The sequence below is a fragment of the Dendrobates tinctorius genome, unplaced genomic scaffold (assembly GCF_039654945.1).
Source record: "Dendrobates tinctorius isolate UK_male_01 unplaced genomic scaffold, ASM3965494v1 ptg000332l, whole genome shotgun sequence".
Taxonomy (NCBI): Eukaryota; Metazoa; Chordata; class Amphibia; order Anura; family Dendrobatidae; genus Dendrobates; species Dendrobates tinctorius.
Window position 1 is genome coordinate 10,837,857 of NW_027361998.1, and position 18,870 is coordinate 10,856,726.

The window sequence follows — 18,870 nt, forward strand, 5'->3', positions numbered from 1 at the left end:
GAGATTTAATTGAATTATTATCTTTATTAATTAAGGCCAAAGGCCCCCATAACTGGGAGGCAGAGCAAGCGGGGCGGGGGAGCGGCAGAAGCTGTCCATCTGTCGTAAATCACCGAGCCCCACCACAAATGTTTCAATGACCCCCAACCTCCATCATGTCCTGACAAACAAGCAGAGCATGGGACCGGGGCATTAAATCTCAAACCCCTAAGTTATGTAACACCTGGACCCCAAGATCAAATCAGACCCCAGACCAGACCCAAACATCAAATTAGACCACAGACCAGACCCAAAGATCAAATACAGGGAGCTCCTCCTAGTGGTGGCTGCAGGCAGGATCTTATCATATATCTCTGTATACAGGGAGCTCCCCCTAGTGGTGACTGCAGACAGGATCTTATCATGTATCTCTGTATACAGGGAGCTCCCCCTAGTGGTGACTGCAGACAGGATCTTATCATGTATCTCTGTATACAGGGAGCTCCCCCTAGTGGTGACTGCAGACAGGATCTTATTATGTATCTCTGTATACAGGGAGCTCCCCCTAGTGGTGGCTGCAGACAGGATCTTATCATATATCTCTGTATACAGGGAGCTCCCCCTAATGGTAGCTGCAGACAGGATCTTATCATGTATCTCTGTATACAGGGAGCTCCTCATAGTGGTAGCAACAGACGAGATGTTATCATGTTTCTATGTGTACAAGGAGCTCCCCCTAGTGGTGGCTACAGACAGGATCTTATCATGTATCTCTGTATACAGGGAGCTCCCCCTAGTGGTGGCTGCAGACATGATCTTATTATGTATCTCTGTATACAGGGAGCTCCCCCTAGTGGTGACTGCAGACAGGATCTTATCATGTATCTCTGTATACAGGGAGCTCCCCCTAGTGGTGGCTGCAGACAGGATCTTATGTATTTCTGTACACAGGGAGCTCCCCCTAGTGGTGGCTGCAGACAGGATCTTATCATGTATCTCTGTATACAGGGAGCTCCCCCTAGTGGTGGCTGCAGAAAGGATCTTATCATGTATCTCTGTATACAGGGAGCTCCCCCTAGTGGTGGCTGCAGACATGATCTTATTATGTATCTCTGTATACAGGGAGCTCCCCCTAGTGGTGACTGCAGACAGGATCTTATCATGTATCTCTGTATACAGGGAGCTCCCCCTAGTGGTGGCTGCAGACAGGATCTTATGTATTTCTGCACACAGGGAGCTCCCCCTAGTGGTGGCTGTAGACAGGATCTTATCATGTATCTCTGTATACAGGGAGCTCCCCCTAGTGGTGGCTGCAGACAAGATCTTATCATGTATCTCTGTATACAGGGAGCTCCCCCTAGTGGTGGCTGCAGACTGCATCTTATCATGTATCTCTGTATACAGGGAGCTCCCCCTAGTGGTGGCTGCAGACAGGATCTTATCATGTATCTCAGTATACAGGGAGCTCCCCCTAGTGGTGGCTGCAGACTGCATCTTATCATGTATCTCTGTATACAGGGAGCTCCTCCTAGTGGTGACTGCAGACAGAATCTTATCATGTATCTCTGTGTACAGGGAGCTCCCCCTAGTGGTGGGTGCAGACAGGATCTTATCATGTATCTCAGTATACAGGGAGCTCCCCCTAGTGGTGGCTGCAGGCAGGATCTTATCATGTATCTCTGTATACAGGGAGCTCCCCCTTGTGGTGACTGCAGACAGGATCTTATTATGTATCTCTGTATACAGGGAGCTCCCCCTAGTGGTGGCTGCAGACAGAATCTTATCATGTATCTCTGTATACAGGGAGCTCCCCCTAGTGGTGACTGCAGACAGGATCTTATTATGTATCTCTGTATACAGGGAGATCCCCCTAATGGTAGCTGCAGACAGGCTCTTATCATGTATCTCTGTATACAGGGAGCTCCCCCTAGTGGTGACTGCAGACAGGATCTTATCATGTATCTCTGTACACAGGGAGCTCCCCCTAGTGGTGACTGCAAACAGGATCTTATCATGTATCTTTGTATACAGGGAGCTCCCCCTAGTGGTGACTGCAAACAGGATCTTATCATGTATCTCTGTATACAGGGAGCTCCCCCTAGTGGTGGCTGCAGACAGGATCTTATCATGTATCTCTGTATACAGGGAGCTTCCCCTAGTGATGGTTGTGGGTATATATAATTTTATAATGTACAGTGGGGAAAATAAGTATTTTGCAAGTTTTCCCCCTAAAAACAATAGAGAGGTCTGTACTTTTTATCATAAGTACACTTCAACTGTCAGACAGAATCTTAAAAGAAATCCAGAGAATCAGATTATCATGTAAGATTTTTACCGAATTCATTTGCATTTTTTGCATGAAATAAGTATTTGATACAGTAGAATACAAGAACTTAATATTTGGTCCAGAAACCTTTGTTTGCAATTAGGGGACCGACATTTCCTGAAGTTCTTCACCAGGTTTGCACACACTGCAGCAGGGATTTTGGGCCCCTCCTCCATGCAGATCTTCTCTAGATCTTTCCGGCTTCGGATCTGTCGATGGACAACATTGAGATTCAGCTCCCTGCAAAGATTTTCTATTGGGTCCAGGTCTGGAGACTGGCTCGGCCACTCCAGGACCCTGAAATGCTTCTTTTGGAGCCACTCCCTAGTTGTCCTTGCTGTATGTTTCGGGTTATTGTCATGCTGGAAGACTCAGCCATGACCCATCTTCAATGCTATTACAGAGGGAAGGAGGTTGTGGTCCAAAATCTCGTGATTCATGATTCCCATCTATCCTCCCTTCAGTACGGTGCAGTCGTCCTGTCTCCTCTTCAGAAAGGCACTCCTAAAGTATGATGTTTCCCCCACCATGCTTCACTGTTGGGACTGTGTTCTTGAAGTTGTACTTATCCTTCTGCTTCCTCCAAACACGGCATTCTATTTTGGTCTCAACTGACCACATGACTTTCAACCATGCCTCCTCTGGATCATCCAGATCGTCACTGGTGAACTTCAAACAGGCCTAGACGTGCTGGTGTGAGCAGGGGGACCTTGTGTGCCCTGCAGGATTTTAATCCATGACAATGTGTTTTACTAATGGTAATGGTCTTCACAGGTGAATATTTCCATTTGGGCTGTATTTTCTCCTCATAGAGAATTGAAGAATATATTTGTTTCTCCATTACAGGAACTTGCTCCTTCCAGATGGCGTTCCTCCAGAACGGCAGTGGGCTCGATTCTATGTTAAGATCTTCCGTGCCGAGGGTCTACCACGAATGAACACCAGTATCATGGCCAACGTGAAGAAAGCGCTCATAGGAGAAAACAAAGACTTAGTAGATCCTTATGTGCAAGTCTCCTTTGCTGGGCAAAAGGTAAAAAGAAAATGGTGTTTTGGGGTGATTTCTATTGGATTTATTGCTCTATTGCTAGAAGACCAAAGAATGAATGAATGAATGAATGAGTAGCCTTGGGTACAGCAGCTTAAATCCCCAGCGATCAACTCTTATCTCTGTAAGTGACTGCACTTTTCTTTTTCAGCTGCCACTTCAAGAAAAATATGGTATTACATGGGGCCCACAGGGCTCTTTAGAGTGGGAATTGATGCTTGCAAAGGGTTTCAATTCAGGATATTAGGTGGGGTACTGAGGGGCTTCTCTATTGACATCCTCTATGACAGGCCATCATTGAGACATGCCCCGTCCTGATCTGGAATGACTGAAAGGCCTCCTGGGAACACCTGCTCTGGGTATATATGCATGAGTCTTCTCCACTGTAATGTCACAGGATACTCCTAGGGGTAAATGGGCCAGATGGCAGGTAATCTAGTTCAGGCATTTCTGCACCCAGGCTTAGGTCATACCCCTATGACATCAACAGCCTTCTTATCAGGCTCCTATGATGTCATCACCCTTCGTATCAGGCTCCTATGATGTCATCAGCCTTCAGATCAGACTCCTATGATGTCATCAGCCTTCGTATCAGGCTCCTATGATGTCATCAGCCTTCGGATCAGGCTCCTATGACATCATCAGCCTTCGGATAAAGCTCCTATGATATCATCAGCCTTCTGATGAGGCTCCTATGACATCATCAGCCTTTGGATCAGGCTCCTATGATATCATCAGCCCTCGGATCAGGCTCCTATGACGTCATCAGCCTTTGGATTAGGCTCTTCTGACATAATCAGCCTTTGGATCAGGCCCCTATGACATCATCAGCCCTTGGATCAGGCTCCTATGACGTCATCAGCCTTCGGATCAGGCTCCTATGACATCATCAGCCTTCGGATCAATGTCCTATGATATCATCAGCCTTCGGATCAAGCTCCTATGATATCATCAGCCTTCTGATGAGGCTCCTATGACATCATCAGCCCTTGGATCAGGCTCCTATGACGTCATCAGCCTTTGGATTAGACTCTTCTGACATAATCAGCCTTTGGATCAGGCCCCTATGACATCATCAGCCCACGGATCAGGCTCCTATGACGTCATCAGCCTTCGGATCAGGCTCCTATGACATCATCAGCCTTCGGATCAATGTCCTATGATATCATCAGCCTTCGGATCAAGCTCCTATGATATCATCAGCCTTCTGATGAGGCTCCTATGACATCATCAGCCTTCTGATGAGGCTCCTATGACATCATCAGCCTTTGGATCAGGCTCCTATGACATCATCAGCCTTTGGATCAGCCTCCTATGACATCATCAGCCTTTGGATCAGGCTCCTATGACGTCATCAGCCTTTGGATCGTGCACCTATGACATCATCATCATTCGGATTGTGTGCCTGTGACATCATCAGCCTTCAGATGAGGCTCATCTGACATCATTAGTGCCAGTGTTACACTCACTAAGTCTTCTCACTGAGTTCTGACATGCAGCCACCCCCCCTTCATGTCATGTGACCCTGAGAGCTGTTATCTGTCATTCACAAGCTCCTCCTGGGAGCGGATTGCTGGGAGGGAAGAGCTCCATTTTTTTTACTCTACAAGTGTAATAACTGCAGAAAGTCGCGTGTACACACGTGTGCTCCTTGTACACAGGTGTGCTCCTTGTACACAGGTGTGCTCCTTGTACACAGGTGTGCTCCTTGTACACACGTGTGCTCCTTGTACACAGGTGTGCTCCTTGTACACACGTGTGCTCCTTGTACACACGGCGTCTGGGCTTTTACAGATCAGTCCGGAGAATCCCTTTAAATGCTTCTTGTTCAGTTTCTCCTGATTTTTCCCCAATCTCCGCTCTCTTCAACACTTTACGGCTGGACCAGGGCGAACAGTGAAGAGTAATGGCTTTAATAAACCTGAAATATTCATTTTCTGACAGAAGCAATTATTTCTGCTATGTGAATCCCGGTGCCGGCAGTTACGGCCAGGAAACGGCGCAAATATTGGTAATGTCACAACCTACCGTAATCTTTAAATGAAGCAATAAAGCAAATTTCATGGGAAACCGTCGACGTCGAGACCATTTCTTCTCCATAAATTATCTCTGGGGCTGGAAGCGTTTAGCAATTCATGAAGCCGACTGTTATTCCTGGGGGCGAGGAATGATGAAATTTTATGCCGTCAGATGGTAAAAACTTCCCCGAATCATAAGTGTCCAGGTCTAAAGTGCCGGCGTTAATTATTAATGCCACAGAGGGGGGCTTGTGGGAATGAGGCACGATGGCCGCCTGCTAGAGAAAATGCAAACCACGGGGTAGAAACCTACAGAAAGGGTGAAGATGAATGGAGAAGAGCGACTCGGCACTGTCATAAAACTCACAAAACCTGACCTCCCATTAAATCCCATATTTCCCATAACACCACAGAGGGGGCTTGTGGGAATGAGGCACGATGGCCGCCTGCTAGAGAAAATGCAAACCACGGGGTAGAAACCTACAGAAAGGGTGAAGATGAATGGAGAAGAGCGACTCAGCACTGTCCATAAAACCCACAAAACCTGACCTCCCATTAAACCCCATATTTCCCATAACACCACAGAGGGGGCTTGTGGGAATGAGGCACGATGGCCGCCTGCTAGAGAAAATGCAAACCACGGGGTAGAAACCTACAGAAAGGGTGAAGATGAATGGAGAAGAGCGACTCAGCACTGTCCATAAAACCCACAAAACCTGACCTCCCATTAAACCCCATATTTCCCATAATGCCACAGAGGGGGCTTGTGGGAATGAGGCACGATGGCCGCTTGCTAGAGAAAATGCAAACCACGGGGTAGAAACCTACAGAAAGGGTGAAGATGAATGGAGAAGAGCGACTCAGCACTGTCCATAAAACCCACAAAACCTGACCTCCCATTAAACCCCATATTTCCCATAATGCCACAGAGGGGGCTTGTGGGAATGAGGCACGATGGCCGCCTGCTGGAGAAAATGCAAACCACGGGGTAGAAACCTACAGAAAGGGTGAAGATGAATGGAGAAGAGCGACTCGGCACTGTCATAAAACCCACAAAACCTGACCTCCCATTAAACCCCATTTCTTTATCGCCTTATTGGGGGACACAGATTACCATGGGTGTATGCTGCTGCTGCTAGGAGGCTGACACTATGCAAAACAACAAAATTAGCTCCTCCCCGGCAGTATACACCCTCCGACAGGCACCAAGCACCTCAGTTTTTGCTTAGTGTCTGTAGGAGGTGGACCGGGATCTTCTCAGATCCGCAGTTACTAATTCCTTTCTTTCCTTAGGTGTTTGTCGAACCTTTTAATCCTTTCTCGTTTGTTTTTCAGGTTCTCCGTCGGGAAACAGGGTGTAGTTATCACCCTGATTTCCCGTATCAGGCGGCTGAGCGAGCAGTGTGGTGTCATCCACATCGCAACTCTCAGTACCGCAGGCAGGACTTTTCCCTTATCACCATTCGGTGCTATGGGCTGATGACGGGTGGCCGGTCCTTGCCAAAGCAACTCCTCACCCCTCTCCCGGGACAGGACTGAGAGGAAGATGGCGGCAGCCAGTGGGATATCCTTCGCTCCCAGCAGGAAAACGCCATCTTCTGCATGACAAAGGGTAAGAGGACCTCTCCCAGCGGCCTGTTTGCTCGCATGGCCCCTGCGGTCATCCTCTTTAGGGTCGTCAGGTAAGAGTCTGATCGTTCCCTTCAGCCCTGCATTTCTCTGAGCACATTTGAATTTCCTGCTCCTCCTTCTCCACTACAAGCCGCGCACCTCACGCTGCAGCCGCGCTCCCCTCTGTGCAGAGGCACACAGCGGTCCCACATGGAGCGGTCTCCTGAGTTATCTGCGGGGGTTTTATTTTATCACAGGGGGGGTTTTCACAGCGGTGTGGCGCAGGCTCACCTCTATGTACTGGCGCCGCGGCCATTTCAGTTTACAGTTCCAGGCGGGGGAGGAGACCGCGTCACTTTCACTTTCTCTCCTCCCCGCTCTGGACACGCTCATTTCCTCCCTCTGGGCGCGCTTTTTTCGCGCCCATTCCATCCTATCACAGGACGCCTTTCTTTTTAGAGGCATCAATCTCTTTTATTACCGCGCACCTCCGCTGCCATCGTCCAATCACGGCCTGGCGCCAAGCTCCGCCCACCGACTTCACTGCCAGCTTCCAGCCTGCAATTTCACTTGCTTCCTCACTGCTTGGGGGACACTTCATGGTCCTGCTGCTCGTCAGATTCCCGGTAGGGAATTCTGTCGGTCTCTGATCTGACTAAAGTGTCTCAGTCCCTGGTCCAGGTCCTAGAACGACTACCACAGCTATCTACTGCCACCTGTGCACCGACCGCCTCTCAGGGTGAGTCGTCCGCTCCTGACCGCGACCTTCCGAGAGACAGACAGGGCAGGAGCTCTAGGAAGCGGGCTCTGTCTACTTCGTCCTCTAGCTCGCAGGGTCCCTCTGAGTCTGCCAAGTTTCATTCCCCTTCCTCCGATGACGACCCTAAGTCTGGCGATGAATCTCAATCGGAATCTAGTTCAGGAGCAGACAACGTTTCTAAAACACGGGACATGATCGATAGTCTCATTTCGGCTATCTTTCAAACCCTTAAAATTAAGCAAGATAAGGCTCCCCCACAGGAATGCGCTGTGCTCCTTAAACGAGCAAGACCTCCGTCTCGAACCTTTCCCAATCACAAAGAGTTCGATACTACCTTGTCCAAACACTGGGAGCGCCCTGAGCAACGTTTTTCAGGCCGCAAGTACTTAGACGTGCTGTACCCTTTTGAGGCAAACCTGCTCACAAAATGGACCAAGGCTCCCGAGGTGGATCCCCCAGTTTCCGGGATAGATTCTAAAACTGTTCTATCCCTGCCAGATGGGGCATCACTTAAAGATCCTACGGACAGGCAGATGGAATCTCTGGCTAAGTCAATTTTCGAGGCATCCGGTGCCTCCCTCTGTCCTATTTTCGCATCCGCCTGGGTAGCGAAAGTCATATCCGCTTGGGCAAAAATCCTTCGCAGGGGAATATTGGCAACAGCTCCTCAGGACGAGTTGGCAGATCTGGCAGATCAGATTAACCATGCCGGTAAATACCTTTTGGCCGCCTCCTTGGACGCGGCCAGGTGCGTAACAAGGGCTAATAGCAACATAGTAGCTATACACCGAGTCCTTTGGCTAAAGTCATGGAATGCGGATACCACTTCAAAAAAGTCCCTTACTAATCTGCCATTCCTCGGTTCTAGGCTCTTTTGGAGCCAAGCTGAACCAGCTAATCTCCGATGCCACTGGTGGTAAAAGCACTTCTCTTCCCCAGTCTCGACCAAAACGTCTTTTTAATAGAAAGGGGTTTAGGCCTTTTCGTCCCTTCTCTTCCACGGACAGATCTGCCCAGCAAGATCGCTCCTCTGCCACTAGAGAGCGAGAACAGAAAAGACCATCTTACAAGCCCGCTCCCCACTGGAGATCTAGAGGACAATACTCCAGGTCTTCAGGAGCCAGTTCCGGCAGGTTTTCCTCCAAGTGACGGGTCACCCCCACCTGGAAGTTCTTCTAGGGTGTGAGGCAGACTTTCCTTTTTCGTGGATGCTTGGCTGTCTGTTGTCTATGACGCTTGGGTCAGAGAAATCGTTGCATCCGGATACAAGATCGAATTTTCTTCCCCCCCGAACAGACGTTTTTTCCTGTCTTGACCTCCGAGACAGCGGTCCCAGATTCCGGGGTTCCTTCAGGCCATTTCCTCCCTTCTTTCCGCCGGAGTGATTGTTCCTGTCCCCCCAAATGAACGGTTTTCAGGGTTCTACTCAAATCTCTTCGTAGTCCCGAAGAAAGACGGCTCCCTTCGTCCAATTCTGAACATCAAACTGCTCAATCGCCACGTGAAGATTCTTCATTTCAAAATGGAGTCTCTTCGGTCGGTGATAGCCTCCATGGAACCCGGGGAATTCCTGTGCTCTGTGGACATGCGGGACACCTATCTGCACATTCCGGTTTGTGTGCAACATCAGAAATATCTTTGATTTGCGATTCAGGAAGATCACTATCAGTTCACGGCTCTTCCCTTCGGCCTAGCGTCCGCTCCCCGTGTTTTCACAAAGGTAATGGCGACTGTCATGGCCATCCTTCACTCCAGAGGAATAATCATCATCCCTTATCTGGATGATCTCTTGTTCAAGGGCTCGTCCCGTCAGGACTGCCTTCAGAGTCTTCAGATAACCCTGGACACTCTCTGCCGCCTCGGTTGGCTAGTCAACAAGGAGAAGTCCATTCTGATCCCCACTCAGCGTCTGACCTTTCTGGGCATGGAATTCGACACGAATCTAGCCCAGGTTTTTCTTCCGAGGGAAAAATTTGCGGCTCTTTCCAAGGGCATCAGAATTCTCAAACGGCCAATTCCCATTCGTTTCTGCATGAAGGTTCTGGGGAAGATGGTGGCTTCCATGGAAGCAGTGCCCTTTGCACAATTTCATCTTCGCCCCCTCCAGCTGTCTCTGCTTTCAGCCCGGGACAAGACCACGATGTTTTTGGACCGTCCCATTCTCCTCCCTCTCAGAGTGAGGCAATCCCTCACTTGGTGGTCACTGCCAGCGTCAGTTCTCCAAGGGAGGTCCTTCCTTCCGCCTCAGTGGCAAGTCATCACTACCGATGCTATCCTTCTAGGATGGGGAGCTGTGTTCCATCAGAAAGCGGGTCAAGGACGCTGGAATCCACAGGAAGCTCTTCTCCCTATCAATCTTCTGGAGATCAGAGCAATCTTCCTGGCCCTTCTTCACTGGCAGCCTCTCCTCTCCGGCAAGCCGGTCCGTATTCAGTCGGACAACGCCACGGCTGTGGCGTACATAAACCACCAGGGGGGCACGCGCAGCAAGCAAGTAATGTCAGAAGTGGCCAAGATACTCCGCTGGGCAGAACGTTACGTTCCGGCAATCTCCGCCATTCACATTCCAGGGGTGGAAAATTGGGCAGCCGACTTTGAGTCTTCAAGGCCTAGCGTCAGGCGAATGGTCCCTTCACCCCACAGTCTTCAGTCAGATATGCCACCGTTGGGGCACCCCGGACGTCGATCTCATGGCATCTCGGATGAACCACAAAGTTCCGCGTTTCGTAGCCAGGTCCAGGGACCCTCTAGCCGTCGCATGCGATGCTCTAGTAATTCTGTGGTCCCAGTTCCAACTTCCTTATCTGTTCCCGCCTCTGGCCTTGATCCCACGAGTGGTCAAAAAGATAAAATCGGAAGGCGTACCAGTGATTCTAGTCGCTCCAGATTGGCCAAGACGACCTTGGTACGCGGAACTGGTGAACATGCTCGCGGACGTCCCCTGGAAACATCCAGTCCGTACAGATCTTCTCTCGCAAGGCCCCCTTTACCACAAGAATTCTCTGTCTCTGAGTTTAACGGCATGGCCATTGAGATCGCGATCCTGAGAGAATCAGGTTTGTCCAACCAGGTGATTCAGACTATGATCAGAGCCAGAAAACCAGCCTCTTCCCGCATTTACCATAGGTACTGGAAGGCTTTTTTCCGTTGGTGCGACGATAAAAACAGTCTTTCCAATGTCCTTCTCCATTCCATCTATACTTGGTTTTCTCCAGTCTGGCTTAGATGCGGGGCTGTCCCTCAGTACCCTCAAGGGCAAGGTCTCCGCTCTTTCTATCCTCTTCCAAAGAGAGCTCGCTTCCTTACCTCATGTCAAAACCTTTCTCCAAGGGGTCGCCCATGTGGCTCCTCATCATTCGCCGATAGACCCATGGGATCTCAATCTCATCCTTGGCGCTCTCCAGAAGGCGCCGTTCGAGCCTATCCAGGACATTCCTTTGTCCCTTCTCTCGTGGAAGGTAACCTTTTTGATTGCCATTACATCCATCAGAAGAGTTGTTGGCGGCCTTGTCATGTCGTTCCCCTTACCTGATTCTCCATCAGGATAAGATCGTCCTCAGGCCCTTTCCTTCTTTTCTTCCAAAGGTGGTATCCTCATTCCACATCAATGAGGATATCGTTCTCCCATCTTTTTGTCCTGCTCCTTCTCACCCTCTTGAGAAGTCTCTCCACAAACTGGACGTAGTTAGAGCCCTGCGTGTCTATCTTGCCAGGACCTCTTCTTTTCGTCAGTCCGATTCCTTGCTGGTCATCTCTGAAGGTCGCCGGAAAGGGCTTACGGCATCCAAATCCACGATCGATTGCTGGATTCGTTCTACCATTCTGGAAGCGTACCGACTTCAGGAAAAACGTCCCCCTCCGGGAGTAAGAGCTCACTCCACCCGGGCTGTGGCGGCTTCGTGGGCAGTTCATCACCAGGCTTCGGCCTTGCAAATTTGCAGGGCCGCAACCTGGTCGTCCTTGCACACCTTTGCAAGGTTCAACAGGGTTCATACCCAGGCCTCGTCTGATGCAGTTGTTGGTAGGAAGGTTCTGCAGGCGGTGGTGGCTCACCGGCCGACCTAAGCCTTTCCGGTTCTTTCGTTCCTTATTGCTGTTCCCGCCCTTGGGACTGCTGTGGAACGTCCCATGGCAATCTGTGTCCCCCAATAAAGCGATAAAGAAAGATTGATTTTTGGTTCTTACCGTAAAATCTCTTTCTTGGAGCCTTCATTGTGGGACACAGCACCCTCCCTGTTTAAGTTGTACCGTGTTGGGTCTTAGAGTCCTATGTTTAGTTTTCTCATTGCTTCTCCTACTGCTTTCTCACCAACTGAGGTGCTTTGTGCCTGTCGGTGGGTGTGTACTGCCGGGGAGGAGCTAATTTTCTTGTTTTGCATAGTGTCAGCCTCCTAGCAGCAGCAGCATACACCCATGGTAATCTGTGTCCCCCAATGAAGGCTCCAAGAAAGAGATTTTACGGTAAGAACCAAAAATCCATCTATTTCCCATAACACCACAGATGGGACTTGTGGGAATGAGGCACGATGGCCGCCTGCTGAAGAAAATGCAAACCACGGGGTAGAAACCTACAGAAAGGGTGAAGATGAATGGAGAAGAGCGACTTGGCACTGTCATAAAACCCACAAAACCTGACCTCCCATTAAACCCCATATTTCCCATAACGCCACAGAGGGGGCTTGTGGGAATGAGGCACGATGGCCGCCTGCTGGAGAAAATGCAAACCACGGGGTAGAAACCTACAGAAAGGGTGAAGATGAATGGAGAAGAGCGACTCAGCACTGTCCATAAAACCCACAAAACCTGACCTCCCATTAAACCCCATATTTCCCATCAGATGCTCTAGCTGATGTCCTTGTGCTGAATTTTCTTTTCATATCCTTTTGCAGTGGAAACACCTAAGCACAAAGCTGTGAAGTAAGCATATATAAACCACCCAACAACAGAACGTCACACAAGGCCATATCAAACTAGACATAACCTTTATTAGAAAAATCATGAAACATTAAAAGCCAGGCAGGTACCACAAGTACAGGAAAAAAAAGGTGGGTGACCCAGGAAGGAACCCCACCCAAAAAATATACATCTAATCAAACAGGTATAAATTTATACATATATATGTAAAAAACCAAAGATGGTTCTATGCACATATACAGGCGGCACTATCAATCAAAATGGTATATACCAATAAATCCTAAATAATTAAAAAAGAACTCACCCGTTATTTCCACCACAGGGCACATAATGAGGGTAATAGCACAAGTTGCTAAAGTAGAGTATAAAAATATATAGGAAAAAATGTGCCCTGAGTCGCAAGCAACAGACAACAAATCACATATTAGCGCCAAATAGTATATGTCATTCATACAAGTGTATATGCATATAACGAGGCATAGTTACCTAAGGAGCGACCCACCACACCCGACGCGCGTTTCGCACTGAAATGCTTCGTCCAGGGGACACACGTCAGACCGAACCTATATCTATTGTCTATCTATCTATTATCTATGTATATCTATCTATCTGTGGGTGTGACCATTATTCTTCAACGGAGTATGCAAAATAAGCGGTTGGACAAAGAAATGACATCACAATTCTTTTTTTTTTTTTGTTAAATAATAGTTCTTTATTTAGCTTACAAAAACGCATACAATCTGCATGAAAAAACGCATGAAAATCCGCACGGATTTTTACCTGCATTTTCTGCCAATAAATGAATCCGCGCAGAACATTCTGCAGGCAAATCTGCAACGTGGGCACATACCGTTACAACCTAAAGAATGAAATGAAAACTTTTATTCTTTAAAGTTAGAATTCCTACAAAAATGAAATTTCCAAAAATGTGGATACAATTATATTGAAAAGTCTGAAGTTATTGAATTTCTTATCTTTATGAGACGCGGGAAGCCCTGATTGTTCTGCCCCCGCAGGGTAAGACCTCGGTGCAGAAGAGCAGCTACGAGCCCATGTGGAACGAGCAGATCATATTTACAGAGATGTTTCCGCCACTGTGCAAAAGAATGAAGATCCAGATCCGGGACTCGGACAAGGTGAACGACGTGGCCATCGGGACTCACTTCATAGACCTGCGGAAAATCTCCAACGAAGGCGACAAAGGTAAAGTCAAACCTTACAGTCAGAATAGAGCATGCCGGGAGAAAACACAAGGGGTGGGAGGCAGCAAACCCCAGACCAGGGCCCGAAATAAAGTCAGAACGTAGACTTCACACCAGCCCCCTAAATGAATCAGACCCCAGATCAGACCTCTAAATTCATACCCCAAACCAGACTCCCAAACTAATTCAGACCCAAAACCAGACCTTCAAGATCATACAGACCCCAGACCAGACCCCCCAAATTACTTTATACCCTAAACCAGACCCCCAAATTAATTCCATCACCAGACCAGACCCCCAAATTAATTCAGATCCCAGGCTGTAACCCAAATTATTTCAGACCCCAGACCAGACTCCTAAATTAAGGGAAACCCCAGACCAGAGTCCAAATGAATTCAGACCCCAGACCATTCCCCTAAATTAATTTAGATCCCAGACCAGATCCCCAACTATATTCATAACTTTCAGCAGACCCCAAATTATTTTCATTCTTAGGTCAAACCCCCTGAATGATCCATCCCTGAGATCAGACCCCTCACACTCCGGACTAGAATCCTAAAGCTATTCGGACCCCTAAATGTATCAGACCCCCAGCCCTAGGCTATGAAGTTACTCAGGAATTTGGTTCAGACCCCCCGATCCCATTCAATCATGGTGACTCTTTTCTTCCTCCACAGGATTTCTCCCGACGTTGGGCCCGGCCTGGGTGAACATGTACGGTTCCACTCGAAACTACACATTGATGGACGAACACCAGGATCTAAACGAGGGGCTTGGAGAGGGGGTCTCCTTCCGCGCCCGCTTACTATTGAGTCTGGCAGTGGAGATCTTAGACACAAGTAATCCTGAGCTTACCAGTTCTACGGATGTGCAGGTGGAAGGAGCGCCCCCTGTGGCCGACGTAAGATCTGCTGATAATTACGCCTCAGCTGCTTTGGCCACCACTAGGGGGAGACTAGGAGCTCACTGTGCAGAAAGCTCCCCCTAGTGGTGGCTACAGGCAGGCAGAAATGTTATCATTTATCTGTGTCACTATCCGTGGAATTAGAGTCGCCAGGGCATAATGGCAGTTGTAGTTCCACAACAGCTAGGGATCCCAAGATCATGGCTGACACCAACAATGCAGCACATTGACGATTAACTGTTTCATTGATTTCTGATGTTCCCTCAGAACTGCACAGGGAAGATGGAGGAATTCTTTCTCTTCGGAGCTTTTTTGGAAGCTACCATGGTCGATCGCAAGAGTGGGGACAAGCCAATCAACTTCGAGGTTACGATAGGTGATTCTGTTACTGAATATTCAGCTTTTAATCTGCTCATTTTGGGGCTGTGATTCAGTTTTCTGACATCTGAACTCATCTTTAGAGCTGTCGGAGGTCTAGTTTTCTGATACAGAGCTCCAAACCTCCTGCATAGACAGGCAATCTAACTTCATGAAAATCGGCCCTGACCTATTGTTCTGTCCTCACTGAATGAGACAGACGTCATTGCAGCTTATACAGTCAGCTAAACCGCTATATCGGGGTCCAATAAGGAGACTGTAGGTTGAATCTGTGCTTTTATTGAACGTGATAATATATTGGAGCGGTGAAACTATAATACAAACATAATATATATATATATATATATATATATATATATACATACAATCAGTACAGGGGTAGTAGAATACATATCATTGCATATCATACATTATGAATAAACATTTGCGCACTAATGCTGACTAGCGTGCAGGTCTGATTAACCCAGGTTAAATAAGATAGAAATTAGCTGCAGAAAGCACGAGTACATACCAGCGATGCAATCACAAGGGGAGAATAATAATAATAATAATAATAATAATTTTTATTTATATAGCGCCAACATATTCCGCAGCACTTTGCAATTAAGCGGGGACATGTACAGACAATAAATTCAATACAAGTTAAGACAATTTAAACAGTGACATTAGGAGTGAGGTCCCTGCTCGCAAGCTTACAATCTACAAGGAAATGGGGGGGACACAGTAGGTGAAAAGTGCTTGATATTTCAGGTCTGGCAATTATAATAGGGATTTTCATATAAAACTGCATGATCCGGTCATCAGCCCGTGTGTTTAAGTGCAATAGTCAAGTATCAAGTGCAGTTATCGTGTGCATGGAGGGTGTGGAGACAGATGAATAGTAGGGTGCAGATTCAGAGTAATATTTGGAAGGAGGGAACAGGGCAAATTTAGTTTCCTGAGTAGTTGATGTAGTAGGCTTGTTTGAAGAGATGGGTTTTCAAAGCACGCTTGAATAGGTTGGGACTAGGTATCAGTCTGATCGTCTGGGGAAATGCATTCCAGAGAGCTGGAGCAGCACAAGAGAAGTCTTGGAGACGGAGGTGCGAGGTTCGGATTACGGGGGATGTTAGTCTTAGGTCATTTGTAGAACGGAGGGCACGTGTAGGGCGATAGACAGAGATGAGAGAGGAGATATAAGGCGGTGCAGAACAGTGGAGAGCTTTGTGGGTGAGAGAGATGAGTTTATACTGGACCCTGTAGCGAATAGGTAGCCAGTGTAATGATTGGCACAAGGTGGAGGCATCGGTGAAGCGGCTGTACAGAAATATGACCCTGGCTGCAGCATGCCGCATTCAAGATGGATTGGAGAGGAGAAAGTTAGGTAAGAGGGAGGCCGATCAGAAGAGAGTTGCAGTAGTCCAGACGAGAATGAATAAGAGCGACAGTAAGAGTCTTAGCAGTTTCAAAGGTGAGAAAAGGTCGAATTCTGGAGATGTTTTTAAGATGCAGGTGACAAGAGCGACTGAGTGATCGGATGTAGGGAGTAAAGGAAAGTACGGTGTCGAATATGACCCCAAGACAGCAGGCATGCTGCTTGGGAGTTATGGATGAACCCTCCAGGGTTATTTCGATGTTAGGTAGAGTGAGGTTAGTAGAGGGGAGAAACACAAGAAGTTCAGTTTTGGAGAGATTTGGTTTCAGATAGAGGGAGGACATGATGTTAGAGACAGCAGACAGACAATCCTTGGTATTTTGAATTAGGGTAGGGGTGATATCAGGAGAAGAAGTGTATAATTGAGTGTCATCAGCATAGAGATGATACTGGAAACCAAATCTGCTGATTGTTTGTCCAATAGGGGCAGTGTATAAAGAGAAGAGGAGGGGGCCTAGGACTGAGCCCTGCGGGACCCTGATAGTAAGGGGACGAGGAGAGGAAGAGGAGTCGGCAAAAGATACAGTAAAGGAGCGGTCAGAGAGGTAGGAGGAGAACCAGGAGAGAACGGTGTCCTTGAGGCCAATGGAACGGAGCATAGTGAGGAGGAGCTGGTGATCCACAGTGTCGAATGCTGCAGAGAGATCCAAGAGAATTAGCATGGAGTAATGACCATTAGATTTAGCTGTTAGTAGATCATTAGAGACTTTAGTGAGGGCAGTTTCAGTAGAGTCTAGAGAGCGGAAACCGGATTGCAGAGGGTCGAGAAGAGAGTTATCAGAGAGATAGCGGATAAGACGGGAGTGGACCAGGCGTTCCAGGAGTTTAGAGATGAAGGGAACCTTCAACCCCAGCACCTCCTCCCTCCCCACTCATCTCAGCTGAAGACTTTGCCTCATTTTTCAAGCAGAAAATTGATAACATCAGGGACAGTTTTGGTCAACAACCCCCAGAGCCCTTCCTCCCGACTTCCCAGCCCTCCACCTTCAAAACCAACTTCTCCACCATTACAGAAGATCGACTCTCCACTCTACTCTCAAGATCACATCTCACCACCTGTGCACTCGACCCGATCCCATCCCACTTCATCCCAAACCTCACCACAGTCTTGATCCCAACCCTAACCCATCTCTTCAACCTGTCACTAACAACTGGTGTTTTCCCCTCAAGCTTTAAACATGCCTCCATCACACCTATCCTCAAAAAGCCCTCTCTTGACCCATCCTCTGTATCTAGCTATCGCCCTATATCCCTTCTCCCATACGCCTCCAAGCTACTGGAACAACACGTCTACCTTGAACTGTCCTCCCATCTCTCTTCTTGCTCCCTCTTCGACCGCTTACAATCTGGCTTCCGGTCACACCACTCCACTGAAACTGCCCTTACTAAGGTCACCAATGACCTCTTAACTGCCAAGAGCAAGCGACACTACTCTGTCCTCCTCCTCCTGGACCTGTCGGCTGCCTTTGACACAGTGGACCATTCCCTATTATTACAGACCCTCTCATCCCTCGGCATCACAGACTTGGCCCTCTCCTGGATCTCATCATACCTAACAGACCGGACATTCAGCGTCTCCCACTCACACACCACCTCCTCACCTCGCCCCCTATCTGTCGGAGTCCCACAAGGTTCAGTCCTTGGGCCCCTGCTGTTCTCTATTTACACCTTTGGCCTGGGACAGCTCATAGAATCTCATGGCTTTCAGTATCATCTTTATGCTGATGACACACAGATCTACATCTCTGGACCAGATATCACCTCCCTACTAACCAGAATCCCTCAATGTCTGTCCACTATTTCATCCTTCTTCTCCACTAGATATCTGAAACTCAACATGGAAAAAACAGAACTCATCATCTTTCCCCCATCTCACGTGACCCCCCCTACGAACCTATCAATTACAGTAAATGACTGCCCACTCTCCCCAGTCCCACAAGCTCGCTGCCTCGGAGTAATCCTTGACGCTGATCTCTCCTTCAAACCACATATCCAAACCCTTTCCACTTCCTGCCGACTTCAACTCAAAAATATTTCACGCATCCGTTCATTCCTCACCCAAGAATCTGCAAAAACCCTAGTCCATGCCCTCATCATCTCTCGCCTTGACTACTGCAACCTCATGCTCTGTGGCCTCCCCTCAAACACTCTCGCACCCCTCCAATCTATTCTAAACTCTGCTGCCCGACTAATCCACCTGTCCCCCCGCTATTCCCCAGCTTCTCCCCTCTGTCAATCCCTTCACTGGCTCCCAATTGCCCAGAGACTCCATTACAAAACCCTAACCATGACATACAAAGCAATCCACAACCTGTC

At 48.2% G+C, this 18,870-nt stretch overlaps 1 protein-coding gene across 15 annotated transcripts in view; it reads left to right on the forward strand.

The window, feature by feature from the left end:
• The window catches only part of OTOF (otoferlin), a 339,399-nt gene that overhangs the window by 247,405 nt on the left and 73,124 nt on the right, over positions 1–18,870 (forward strand). For all 15 annotated transcript variants that reach the window (XM_073561977.1, XM_073561982.1, XM_073561975.1 and 12 more), the window contains exons 13-16: positions 3,152–3,338; positions 13,673–13,859; positions 14,536–14,759; positions 15,030–15,138. In XM_073561977.1, coding sequence (XP_073418078.1) covers positions 3,152–3,338; positions 13,673–13,859; positions 14,536–14,759; positions 15,030–15,138 — 707 coding nt within the window. The remainder of the gene's footprint in view (positions 1–3,151; positions 3,339–13,672; positions 13,860–14,535; positions 14,760–15,029; positions 15,139–18,870) is intronic.